The following is a 12,211-nucleotide window of genomic DNA, read 5'->3' on the forward strand; positions in this document are numbered from 1 at the left end:
CTGTGTATGTCATGGAGATCTCTTTTGTAGAAACTCACTGTTCTTTTCACTAGTTAAGGGTCTGGCCCCTAGATATCATTTGAATACAGCAGTTCAGTATTGAATGTTTCTCACCAAGAAACTGTCTTTGATAACTGTGGTCATTTTCCTCAAATATATTAACACATTATATTAATATGACACCCAAACTGCATGAACATTGACTGGATAAGGAGCTGTGAGGCTTGCTCACATCCCAGCACATTTTGAATATTGATGCTCCTGAGGGGATAGTGTTTAAGATTGTTAATTGATAAAGTAATTTCAGTACCACTTAGCATGATGGATCTCAAGAGTAAAACCGGCTTTGCTTGTGATCAGCATGAATAATATGGGGAGCCCAAGTAAGAATAATCATCACTATAAACAGCTCTGCCTCCAAGTTTTCTGAACACATACAGCAGTGAACCATAGACTAGCCCTGAGGCTAGCATGCTTACGTTCCCAATAAAAGCAAGCCTTACAAGACAGATGTATGGTGGGAGAGCAGATCCCCAGAAGAGGTGACAGTGGCACCTAAACAAGGAAAAGAGATCAGCAATAAAGATTATTACAGAGGTATTTCACTGTCATATTTTGGGAAGAGGGAAGTAAATGGGCAGCAGGAGTCACAGCACAATGAAAGCAGCAGAACAGGCAAGATGGAGTTAACCAAAGCAGCAAATAAGAAAAGGATCAACATGTTTTAATAAGGTGAGCAAAACAGCTGAAGGACAGCTCCCTGTGGAGACCTGCATTCCATGCAGGAGCAGCAGGGAGCATAAAAGCTCTTGGGTTGTGATTAAAATCTTATTTGTGCCAGAAACACCTACTTTTTCCACTCCTCACTTCATTCAGTAATTTGACTGCATTGGATCTCCTCTCTTGAAATACCACTGTGACAACCCATGTTCTTCTGATAGCACTTCAGCTACCTTCAGGTGCTTGGGCAACAGGCAATCCACCCTTCAGGCATAGGATTATGAAAAAAAGAGTCTGAGATCTGTGGGGAAGGATAGTGGTTGGGGACATGCAAGTTGAAGAATGTACAATTAATCACAAAGTCTGTTTTTTCATATTCTTCAGGGTGCAATTTCAAAATGGAAGCCCCTAGTGCAGCCCTCCGAACCAACACCTGAGCCTTGGCTGCCAATACAGCTGAGACAATAAAATAAAACATTTGCCAGGAAGCTAATGCTGAAGTTTGCTAGCTTGCAGGGGAATAATTCAGTACAGCAGCTCTCAGGATAGATAACAGTTTCAATAAGAACCAAAGGTACAGTTTCTGCTAATGTTATAGATTATTTTTTTAAGCTATCTTTTGTGTATTAACATTAACAGACTTTCTGCACACATCAAGGATTTGAAGCACTCACGTCAACCATGGAAGACATCCACCCAAGGCATAAGACCTCAAAATAGACAGATGCCAAATTATGACAGTTTCCAGATCTTTGGTATCAGGACTAAGTTATTAGTAAGGTCACAAAGAAAGTTGGTAGTGGAATATAAACCTAGTCTGGGCTGTGCCAAGCAACATATCAGCTTCTGCTGCCCCTTCCCAGTCTTCCCTGTTAGTCTCAGCCTTGCTCTTTTCCCTAGTAAAAACTGTTGCTGCAGTATGTACAATATGGCACACATTTTTTTCATGACTATTAAATATACAGATGCATGTTCCAGAATGTTGAGTGACATTCAAGAAAGCAAAAGGCATCCAAAATAATCTGTAATGACAGATAATACCTACACACAGATTAGATCCCAGTAAGACAAGTAATCAAGGGCTCAACAGGCATTTAGTTTTAAGATCTGTTTTAAATTGGTGAATGAACAGTATCAGTATCCCAAGGTTAAACCTCTACATTTCAAGCTGATGCACAGATCCCAGGCAAGGGACAGTATCATATACTGAGATGAAATCTGGCCAATCCCATCAACACAGGATGGAGTTTGCATGTCCCTGACCATGCTTTTTCTGTTTCTTCAGGATGGATGACATCCAGCTGTGCAAAGACATTATGAACCTTAAGAAAGAGCTGCAGAGTTTGGTAGCAATCCCAGGTAATGGCTGTCTCCAACTCAATATTACAATAATGCTTGGGTGATGCATGGGTGGGGATGGTGTCAGGAACACACCTCTGCCCCTAACAATCAGAAATCTCCCCGCAAGGTTGAGTTTCATATCTCTTTCCTCTAGTCCTTATTTTTTCTTCCTGTTTTCTTTCCTGTCTTTAATCTCTTGGTCTCTAAATTTCTTTTCATGCTGTATTTCACTGCTCCCTTGGCAGCAACCCTGCAAATACCACTCAAGGTGTGTATTCCTTAGTTCTTACACTCAAGGCAAGGCACTTAGCAATCTCAAGGGAACCAAGTGGCGCAGAGATTGTCAGGTAGAAAAGACAAAAAGTGCCGAGATACACAAGAAAAAAGGGAGAAAGGAGAGGGATTTATAACCATCACTGAGCATGATTGGGTTTTTTCCTAGATATATCAATTGTCATACCTGTAGTCATAGAATAAAGTAAAACAGGTTTCTAAAAAAAAAAAACCAAAAAAACAAAGGTGAGAAGTCTGCACTGTGTTTTGCCTTAATTCTCTGCAAATTCACTGCTCTAAGGAGGGACAGACTTATGGGCAGTTTTGCAGTCCTTAACTCCAAACTCCAGCTGAAATCAATGAGGGATTTTCCTTCACTACAGCTTTGCTGTTTTAGATCATCCACAACAGCCCTACTCTGTTCAAGAAAAAAGTAGACCTATTCTGCAAACCACCTGGCAACTGCAGTGGGCCATTTACAGCAGATATTACAGCATGGCCTCTAGCACCCTTCAGAAATAATTTGCTGCTGCCTAACTATTAAGGACAAGTTTTGACTCTCCTTTAGTTATCCTCATTTACCACCACCCCCCCCCCCCCCCCATTTTACTGGGCAAATTTAAAGGACAACTTTCTCCCTAGAAAGGAGGGAGAAGGTGACTCATAAAATAGGAAACAGGAGTCTACTCTGAGGCCACATGTTCTTAATTGTACAAGAACTTTTCCACTTTGCTTTGCACCCAACAAAAGTGGATTCATAATCTTTCTACTTTTCTTTATACTTCTTAGTTACTTATAGGTCACATTTTTAATTTCTAGTAACACTGTTGGTATGTTATAGGTTTAAATGCTATGGGAAAGGATTATGAATCCTAGAAAATATCTAGCAATGATTTCCCTTGCCTCGCCTCTTTTAGTCTGCAGCTTTCCTACCCATACTTTTAACTTACAGTTAGGGTTGATAGGTTTTCACTTTTTTTGGTGGATTTTTTTTTTTTTTTAAAACCTTTTAGAAACTATCTTCCAGTCACAAAGTCTTAAGCAGTGATCCACAATTTCTCCTTAGCACTTTGCAAATCTCAGCAAACTTAAGAATTAAGTATGTGCAGTTCCAGCAGCACCACCTTTTGGCAGACTCACAACAAGAATACTTTTGTTTTAACAAAGACAAAGAAACTGCTGGCATTCACACAGAACTAAGTGCTGATGCAGCATCTGCCTAACCTAGAAAAACAGTTTCCAGCAATGGGTTCATTCATAACATCTTTATCATAATTTTCCTGTTAGTATACATATTTGTAGAGAGACACCTGCTCTTTGGCTTCAGTAGACACGGTTTAGCCAATTTCAGTAGACATGGGATCAGTCTTTTAGTACACAGAGTATGCAGTACTTTGCCCCAATTCAGGATGCATATATTTGGCACGCTGTTTCCTAAAGGATACCATTGGAGAGCACATCTCAATCTGGGAAGAGGACAGATTGAAAGGAAGTAGAAAGTAGCTTCTACCTTCAGTAGCGAGAGGAGAAGATCCCTTGCTCCATAGACATAAGAGACAAAGCAAGAAAAAGCAGTGATTTCTAAGCATTCTCCTTTCTGTCCTGCAAATTCAGCATTAATCACAGGAATTGTCCATAGGTAACAATGTAGAGGTCTTGAAATTTTCATAGCAGTCAATAACCTTACCTTCCTTTATCGTTTCTTAAAGATAAAACACAGAAAATACATCCCAGACAAAGCCACCTTATGTCATATTACAAATTATTTCCTCTGCTACTGGCAGACTATAATTTAAAATTCTCCAAGGAGTATAACTTTGAGATTGAGACTTCAAGAATTTAATTTTCTTGAAAATATATTCAAGGTGCTTTTTTCTCACTAAAGAATGGATTTATTGCAGAAATTCCCAGTAGTAAACATCCTGAAGCCCATGATCCAAAATTAAGCTGTATTAAACAATTATTTTCAAATGTCTGATTTATTTAGCTGTTTAAGATACCTTGTAAGTTCAATCAGCAGACATAACATAGCTCAGATGCATCAGACTGCAGACAGCTTGCCCTTCTTCCCACAACTCTTATTGTACTTAATTTTATGGTTCTCTAAGCACAGTTCTACTGCTCAAAACCAAAATTCTTGATTTACTGCAAAGTATCTTCTCATCTAATCAAAATTTTCAGCTTCTTGAGAAAATAGCATGGGCTGGGATTTGCCTCTGGCTTTCTCATCTCTGCTCTACTTGCTAGGTTTGAAGATTTCTGTCTTAGCTACATTTGCTTTATAACCTTAAACTACAGCTCTGTAATCCCTAACATTGATGAGTTTTAGTTTGTGGCAGGCACATCTTTCATGTCATAAAAATCCTTTATAGACAACCTAGTCATTACAGACTGGCCAGTTAACAAGGACACATTAATTACTCAGATTTTTGGAAGCACAGGGAAAACAAACACTTTCATTTATTTTTCCACATTACATAATTGATGCTATTTGTATGGATTTGCAGCTCACCTGCCAGAGTAGAAAAAAAGTGGTGTAGTCAACAGCCAAAGCTGTCATGAAATACAGAGAAATGGTTCCTTTTGGATTGCTCTCATTTTCCCTGAGGTCAAAGGGAGTTTGTACCATGGATTGTAATGAAGCATCCTGGACTGTTTTCTTACCAAAGCTCTTCAAAAAATTCAGTGTCTTGCAGAGTAATAGTAAAAGTACACTTGGCAAGCCCCACTGAGTCTCCAGACCATTAAGCTCATCAGACATGACAGCAGCAAGTAGAAGAGAAAAAAGAAGCAGGAAGCAGAACTTGCTGGGGTTTTGGTGACTCGGCTCTGAAGAACTACTGACTTCAATCAGCAATTCATTCTTAGACATCTGCAATGTCCACACACCCACCCTGTTCCCTAGAATCCAAAGTAATAGCCTCTTTTCTCTGTTTTTGACCAGAAAAAGAAAAAACAAAGATGGAGAAACAAAGAGAGGATGAACTTATTCAGAAGATCCATAGACTGGTACAAAAAAGAGATTTTCTTGTAGATGATGCAGAGGTGGAAAGATTACGGTAAGAACTAGAAGCAACTGAACTTATTTGTGAGATTTCACAAGTCTAACACTACACTGGAGTGACAAGATTTACATCAACATTAATAGGAGAGAACTGGTCCTTTAAAACAACTTACCAAGTTAAAAGCCTCCTCCAGGTTCCATAGGAAAAACATTAAAACTAGATTACTGCACTTCTGTGGCTCTCTATTCTATTAATGATTCAGTGATCTCTTGACTACAGTGGGGTTTGGTATGTTACTTTCCTACCAGAAAGTGTCTGGTCATTTACCATTAAAAAGAGAAGGATTTTTGCTGCTACCAGGGGATCCTCTTGGCATGAGAAGTAGACATGAAACGTAATTCAAGAAGGGGCATTATTTGTAGACATTTAAAAAAAAAAGGCAGATTTTAAACAAATTATTAATGTGCTCAGGTTTTATTATTACTGTTCTCACCCTGCCATAGCAAAAAAAGAAAAAGAGAATGCAATCACTAACACAGGTCTACCTAACCTAAAGCATACACAAGTTCAGAACGGTTCTTCTCAGTATGTTAGCCCAAAGTTGCTGAGAAACCTGTGGTCTTCCTCAGAAGTTGATTTCCAGCTGTTGCACTGAGATCCCAATAGTCTACAAATAGAGTTTTCAACAGTAAAGATTCAAGGCTCACCAATCCATTTATCCTAAATGACAGTATCTCTTCCAACACATTTGAATTCCAAGCAAGCAAAGGACAGGAGAGAAGAAAGCTTGCCAGAGTCCTGCAGCTGATCAAAGAGAGCTAGCCAAAGTCAGCAGCTGACAAGAAGCCTGAGCTAGTAGTGTAATCCAGAGCTCTCAACTGCTAGTTCAATGTGTAAATCGCAAAAACCTCAGCAGCAGCCAGACAATACAGAACCGTAATTGTAGGCTACTGAAAATGTACTGCTATGCACTATGCAGATGTGAATACATTAGTGTCAGTTCACATTTGCAGTAAAAGCTGAGGCTTTTCTTTAAAACTCTTGAAATATTAAATCAGTGTGCTTATTGTTAAAGTAGCAAAATAGCAAAGAAACTAACATAGAAATAAGGGTAATAGATACAATCAAGGTTAGCAACACAATCTTTATTTTGGGCCTAATGCTGTCATCTTCAGGCAAAGAGAAATGTACTTGGTCTGGGTAAATACCAACAGCAGAGGAACATGAGATCCAGTCTTTTGTCTAAGCAGGCCTTTAAAAATAAGCAGTATAATCACAGCGATATGTATCCTCTGCTTTAATTTGTAGCAGAAGCATCCTGAAGCACTTGTGAAGCCAACTTTAAATAGGTGATACATTATGGTTTAAATCCACTGACTAGGGAATGTAATGAATCCAGTACTATCAGAGACAAGTAAAGAACCTTGGGGAAAATTCTATCTCTGAATTTTACAAGAGGTTTGTTACTGTTTTCATTTAGACAAATATTTTGCTCTTTAATAAGCAGCAAAATTAAGTGTTATTAATAAGAATGAAGTGAATTGTTTACTAGTGATTTGATCCTAGCTACTCTAGCTTTTACTGTCCCATTTACAGGGAAAACATTGTTATTTCTGTAATGGATTTATTTTGCTGTTTTCCACCAGAGAGAAAGAAGAAGACAAAGAGATGGCTGAATTCCTTCGCACCAAGTTAAAACCCTTAGACAAAGCAACACAATCTCCTACCAGTGAGTTACGAAACATTAAGAAAAACAATAGGAAAAATCTCCAAAGACGACTGGATAAAACAGCATTTTCAAAGGCCATGCTGGGCCAGCCTCTGCCAAAAGCTAGGTTAATCTAGCTAGATCACCCTGAAACAAGATAGTGTGTCAACTGGCCACTTAAAATTCAGATGCCCAATTACCCCAGAAAACTGAATCCAAGTCATCTATGGCCACTTGAAAATTGCTTTGTGTGTTTTAAATATGCAAAGTATATCTGAATACACGTTGCTACAACCTGCTTTTTTAAGCAACTCAATTTCTTTTTGCCAATCATTTTCCCATCTGGTTCTGCAAAAATATTAACTGGAAATAAGCCTCTTAAGATATATACTAGGATATCTGAAGCAAAGTTTGCCTGTTTTACTGCAGACAAGATGGAAACTAGAGAAAAGACTGCAAACTTTCACAGCTGCCCCAGATTTCTTACAGCATAAATAGGCTTTTCAGTCACCTCAATCCAAATCATTTATGGACAGAACTGCAGACACACTAATTTCTCAGAAACTAAGCGGATTACATGTTCCTTGGAAGCTTTCAGCTGCAACTTTCAAACAAAACAGTCACAGCATGAGCTCTAAAAGTTAACAGATTGATTTTGACTTGTCTCAAACTGAGCTCTTGGGCATGGAGATAGTCAAGTGAGAGTGGTGCCCTTCTTAAAGTAAATTTGTACCATCAGCTGAAGTTGTTTGTATCCATACACACTGCCCTTTTGCATTGATCAAGATCTTGCTAAAGCGTTTCCAGAGGAATGTGGAATGACTGTGAAGTTCAAGTACAAGGTTGAAAGAAACACTTTAAGATGCATCACTAATTATTTATACCCTTTTGGTCACAGGGAGCATGAATTATCTCCCTTGTTAGTTTACTTCATGTCATTCCTTTTAAATGCAATGTTAGAGTAAAAAGATTCTTTTCACCCTGAAAAATTAAAATCTACCTTTATCTCATTCTCCTAATTACGAGATCCAAGTTGATGTGAGAATAAACTCGAGCAATATTTTTGTTCGACTCCTTAGTTGTTGGGGTTTAAACACAGTAAGATGACTTTCTGTGCAAGAACCTGTTATCTGACCCTATGGCTGTGAACAACACACCTGGATTGAACAAGATGCAAGAAGTTTACCCTCCCATTGAGATGTCTGGATTCTTTAACCCCTCTTAACTCACTCCCCTGAAGAGATAAGACTTCCTGAGCAGTTTGAATCCACATACCAGCTGAGTTACTACCATAGTGTTAGATGTATTGTTCAAACAAGAGTTAAAAAATTGGGGGGGGAGGGGGACAGGGGGAGGAAAGGCTTGCATTCTTTAAGCCAGAAGTAGGAAAAAATAGTTTGACCAACTCTTGGTTTTAATGGTGTCCTATTTTGAACATTGCAGGCAGCCCAGCAGAAAAGAAGGCAGAACCTCCTCCAAGCAAGCCCACCATTGCCAAAGCAGGATTGGCTATCATTAAAGATTGCTGTGGGGCCACACAATGCAACATCATGTAGCTCTGGGCTCTCTACCATGTTTGTCTTTTCAAATGTTTTCATTGAATGAAACTGTAGGGTGAGGGGAACTAACAACATCCTGCTAACAGAATTAAGAGCAACTGGCACAACAGTAATATATGGAATGTACAATGGCAGTTTCTTCACTGTTGCATGGATCACTCAACACGCATGCCTAAAAACAAAAGAAATCTATATAGTGGCTGTCCAGTGACCAGAAAAGATCTGTAGTAGTCAAGAAAACCACCCCAGTGATAAAAGTGAATGAAAAGAAGGGTATATTTCATCCAGTAAGGTGTAAAACAGCAATTTTAATAGGCCATCACTTTGTAAGAATTTGTTGTACGCTTCCCCCCCTTGAAAAACAGCACTCAAAAATTGCTGAAATATCCCATTTTGGCTACTTTTCAAAACAAAAACCACAAGTAGCAATGCTGTATGTAGTATAACTAATAGATGAAGGAACTTCAGGATAACTAGTGTTGCATACAAAATACTTACCAAACTAGTGTGATGTTCAACTACTTTGCTATGGAGTTTCACTTCCAATTCTTCCTAAAGAATGAGCAAGGATGCTGCAAGTAGAGATAGATTTTTTTTTTATATCCCATATGATTTCTGAATTACTCAAGTCAAATGAATATTGCTTGCACCAGGGAAAGTGAATCTCTGGTAAACCTTTAGCAAGCACAGATACAGTAATCTGCAAATAGGTGATGTAATCCAAAGCTGTGTCATTTCTTTTAGTTCTCCACCTCACATGGAAGTTAGAAATATTCACCCAGAGAGCTTTGTCCACTACTAGAAGTTACACGCAGTATGAGATTTGTAAGTTGCTGGGAGGAGAGCGGAAGAAAAACAGTATTTAACTAATATTTAAACAATGCTTGAAACAACTATTAATTGTATATTCCATAAGAAATATAAACTATCAAGAATAAGAAGACACTAGCCACCCAAGACAAATTGGCCCCAAGACAAACATACAAATACAGAAGTAGACTATTGTGGTAGGAAGATCACATTCTACACAAAATGGGTTTAAAATTAAGAGAAATGCAGAAAGACTTATCTGTGTTTCACCATTAATGTGTTTCTGGTCTCTATGCAGATTAAGCCTTGTGGAATCTAATATCTTTATATTAGCTGTCAGTAGCTGGTTTGTCTGTGTGACGGTATTCCATATAACGTACTGTGATAGGTGTAAATAGTAAAATAAATGTACATGGATCTAATGTGAAAATCTCAGGCTTAGAAATAGCAAACAGATAGCAAAAAGTTCCTAAAATAAAGTTTTTCAAGAGGAACTTAAATTTTGTGAAGCCAGCTATAAGTGTGTAGTTATATACAAAGGAACCACATTTATAGGAAATGAGAAAAAAATTAACAGCAGTTACCCAAAAAGGATAAACAGTAATATTTTTTAGAGAGAGAAAGTATCTTATTAAGGTTCAAGGAGATAGACACCATCTAAAGTAACTCAGATTATTCTTGTACAATTAAAACCTAATCCATAGCATCACTGATTTGATGAAGAACATCTGCATTTCCAGAATAATCTGTTTCAGTATTGCAGACTCACTTGAGACAAAGAACCTATGTCACTAAGTTCCTTAAGGTTTAAGGATCAAGGAAGAAAAAAATAAAATACAAAAGGTTTCCACTACAACATGAAGCACTTTAATTACTTTAACCAAAGACACAGGAAAGAGGACAAAACATATCCAAAGGCTGAAGAGTCATATATAGTTATTGCAGCCTTGTTGATACATCTAACAGCACATTAAGCTCTGTAGCTGTTAATATCTACTGTATCTGGTATGGGTTGGACTCTGTATAGCACCTGTGTACATTAACAGTTATGGGGAAAACTGCTTTTAAGGGAGAACACACACTGGAGGAGAAGAAATACCCACTGGCTTCTGTAAAATTCAACAGCCTCTTGAATTTGCTGGTACCCAATTAAGACATCAGGAATTATCAGTATCTTAAGACAAGAGGCAGATGTTCAGTGCCATTAACAAAGGCAAATGGAAGTTAGGAAAAAAACTTGTAGTGAAGCACCAAACTTAAAACCTTTGGAGGATCAACCATTACAACCAAGTACTGTGAATGCTGGTAAAGGGTCCCAAAGAAGGACTTGGCACACAGTTTTTGTAAGGTAAAAGGTGAGTTACACACATTAGTGTTTAAACCAGGCTGTGCTGATGACTGGGGTGATCCCTGCATGCTGCACAGAATGTCTCTTGGGAAGAAAAGTAAAATCGATGGAATGTAGGTGTATGTGAAAAAATTTCATTAATGGGAAACGGAGCTAGACATTTCTGGGATGGAACACTCCTGACAGAGTCCCCTCCTTTAATTAAAATGAGGAAGAGAAAACAGCAGGTATGAATATGTAATATTAATATACAGATAACACTGGTAGCCAATGCCCCAAAGGGACTTGAACTACAGCAGTATTAATGAGAATAAACTTCATTTTCAGAAGTTCTAGCTTGGCTCAGCTAAAAAGTTTTCTTTGTGTGAGTTTTTTTTTGTTTTATTTAGCAAATGCTTCAGTTCTGTTTTTATTTTTGGGTGGGTTTGAACAGCTTGCCTGCAGTGTACCAGTGGTTCCTTTAGAAGGGGGACAGTGATGCTGCTTAGCAATAAAGTCCTGGGTTTTTTAGACTGTGAGGTCAGATTCTCAACTGTGTTCAACACTGGCTTACAGTGTTGTCCATCCAGAACACAGCAGAGCCCTAATGGGTTACTTCGAACATAATGATTGTAATTAAACAAGTTAAACTTAGGAAGGAATTAAGTGTGCAAAAATCTTGGTCCTTGTTTTTAAAAATCAGACTAAACCAGTGAGTATTCCCAAGCGCCGCTTTGTGACTTCCACGATCCTATGAACATAGCACATTATGCAATCCCCACATGTAAAATCAGCAGAAAACATCAGACAGGTATCTTCAGATGACTACATTGACTAACTGGCAGCATTTCAGAGCCGATTTTCAGATACCTGTTGCTGTCTGCAAAAGGAGGACATCGGTTGACTGAGGCACCCAAAATCTCTCCTGGAAATCCTGGCTGTTTATCGCTTCAGAAAGAAGGCAAGGCATCAGAAAAAGAAAAAAAATTAAGGTGGATTTGACACACTATTTCCTCTATGAACTGGTAAACATGGCTGTATTCAGGAAACGATCTTGGTCTACTGAGAAAAAAAAAAGTGCTGAAGTGCTATTTGTACTAATCATCAATTCTACCAGCAAATGGTTCTCCTGTACCTTGCCCTAGGCCTAATTGAATCTCTTCAGCAAAGTTAAACATATTTCCAAATAAACTAAGCTGCTGTGTTATACTAAATACATGTTTCTTCCTGTTACTGAAGGAAATAAGTAGTTGTGGAATAGAGTGGGATGCACTTACTGTGCTGCTATACTTTTAAAAAAGAATATGATAATTATTCTGCAAGAAAGGAGTAATTTGAGAAGTTATAAAGGATTTTTAACTCACTGAAAAAAAAAACACCACACAAAACAACCAATAGTTTCTCCTATGACACTCCACAAACGGAAATCACCAAAAAAGCCAAGCTCATTATGCTCCTAGATGACTTT

At 38.2% G+C, this 12,211-nt stretch overlaps 1 protein-coding gene across 1 annotated transcript in view; it reads left to right on the forward strand.

The window, feature by feature from the left end:
• Positions 1–12,004, forward strand: part of BMERB1 (bMERB domain containing 1) — a 57,058-nt gene extending 45,054 nt beyond the window's left edge. The window contains exons 3-6 of the mRNA XM_049790946.1: positions 2,006–2,079; positions 5,279–5,393; positions 6,986–7,068; positions 8,491–12,004. Coding sequence (XP_049646903.1) covers positions 2,006–2,079; positions 5,279–5,393; positions 6,986–7,068; positions 8,491–8,603 — 385 coding nt within the window. The 3' untranslated portion in view covers positions 8,604–12,004. The remainder of the gene's footprint in view (positions 1–2,005; positions 2,080–5,278; positions 5,394–6,985; positions 7,069–8,490) is intronic.
• Positions 12,005–12,211: the final 207 nt, after the last annotated feature.

Source organism: Accipiter gentilis, chromosome 33 (genome assembly GCF_929443795.1).
Source record: "Accipiter gentilis chromosome 33, bAccGen1.1, whole genome shotgun sequence".
NCBI classification, from domain to species: domain Eukaryota; kingdom Metazoa; phylum Chordata; class Aves; order Accipitriformes; family Accipitridae; genus Astur; species Astur gentilis.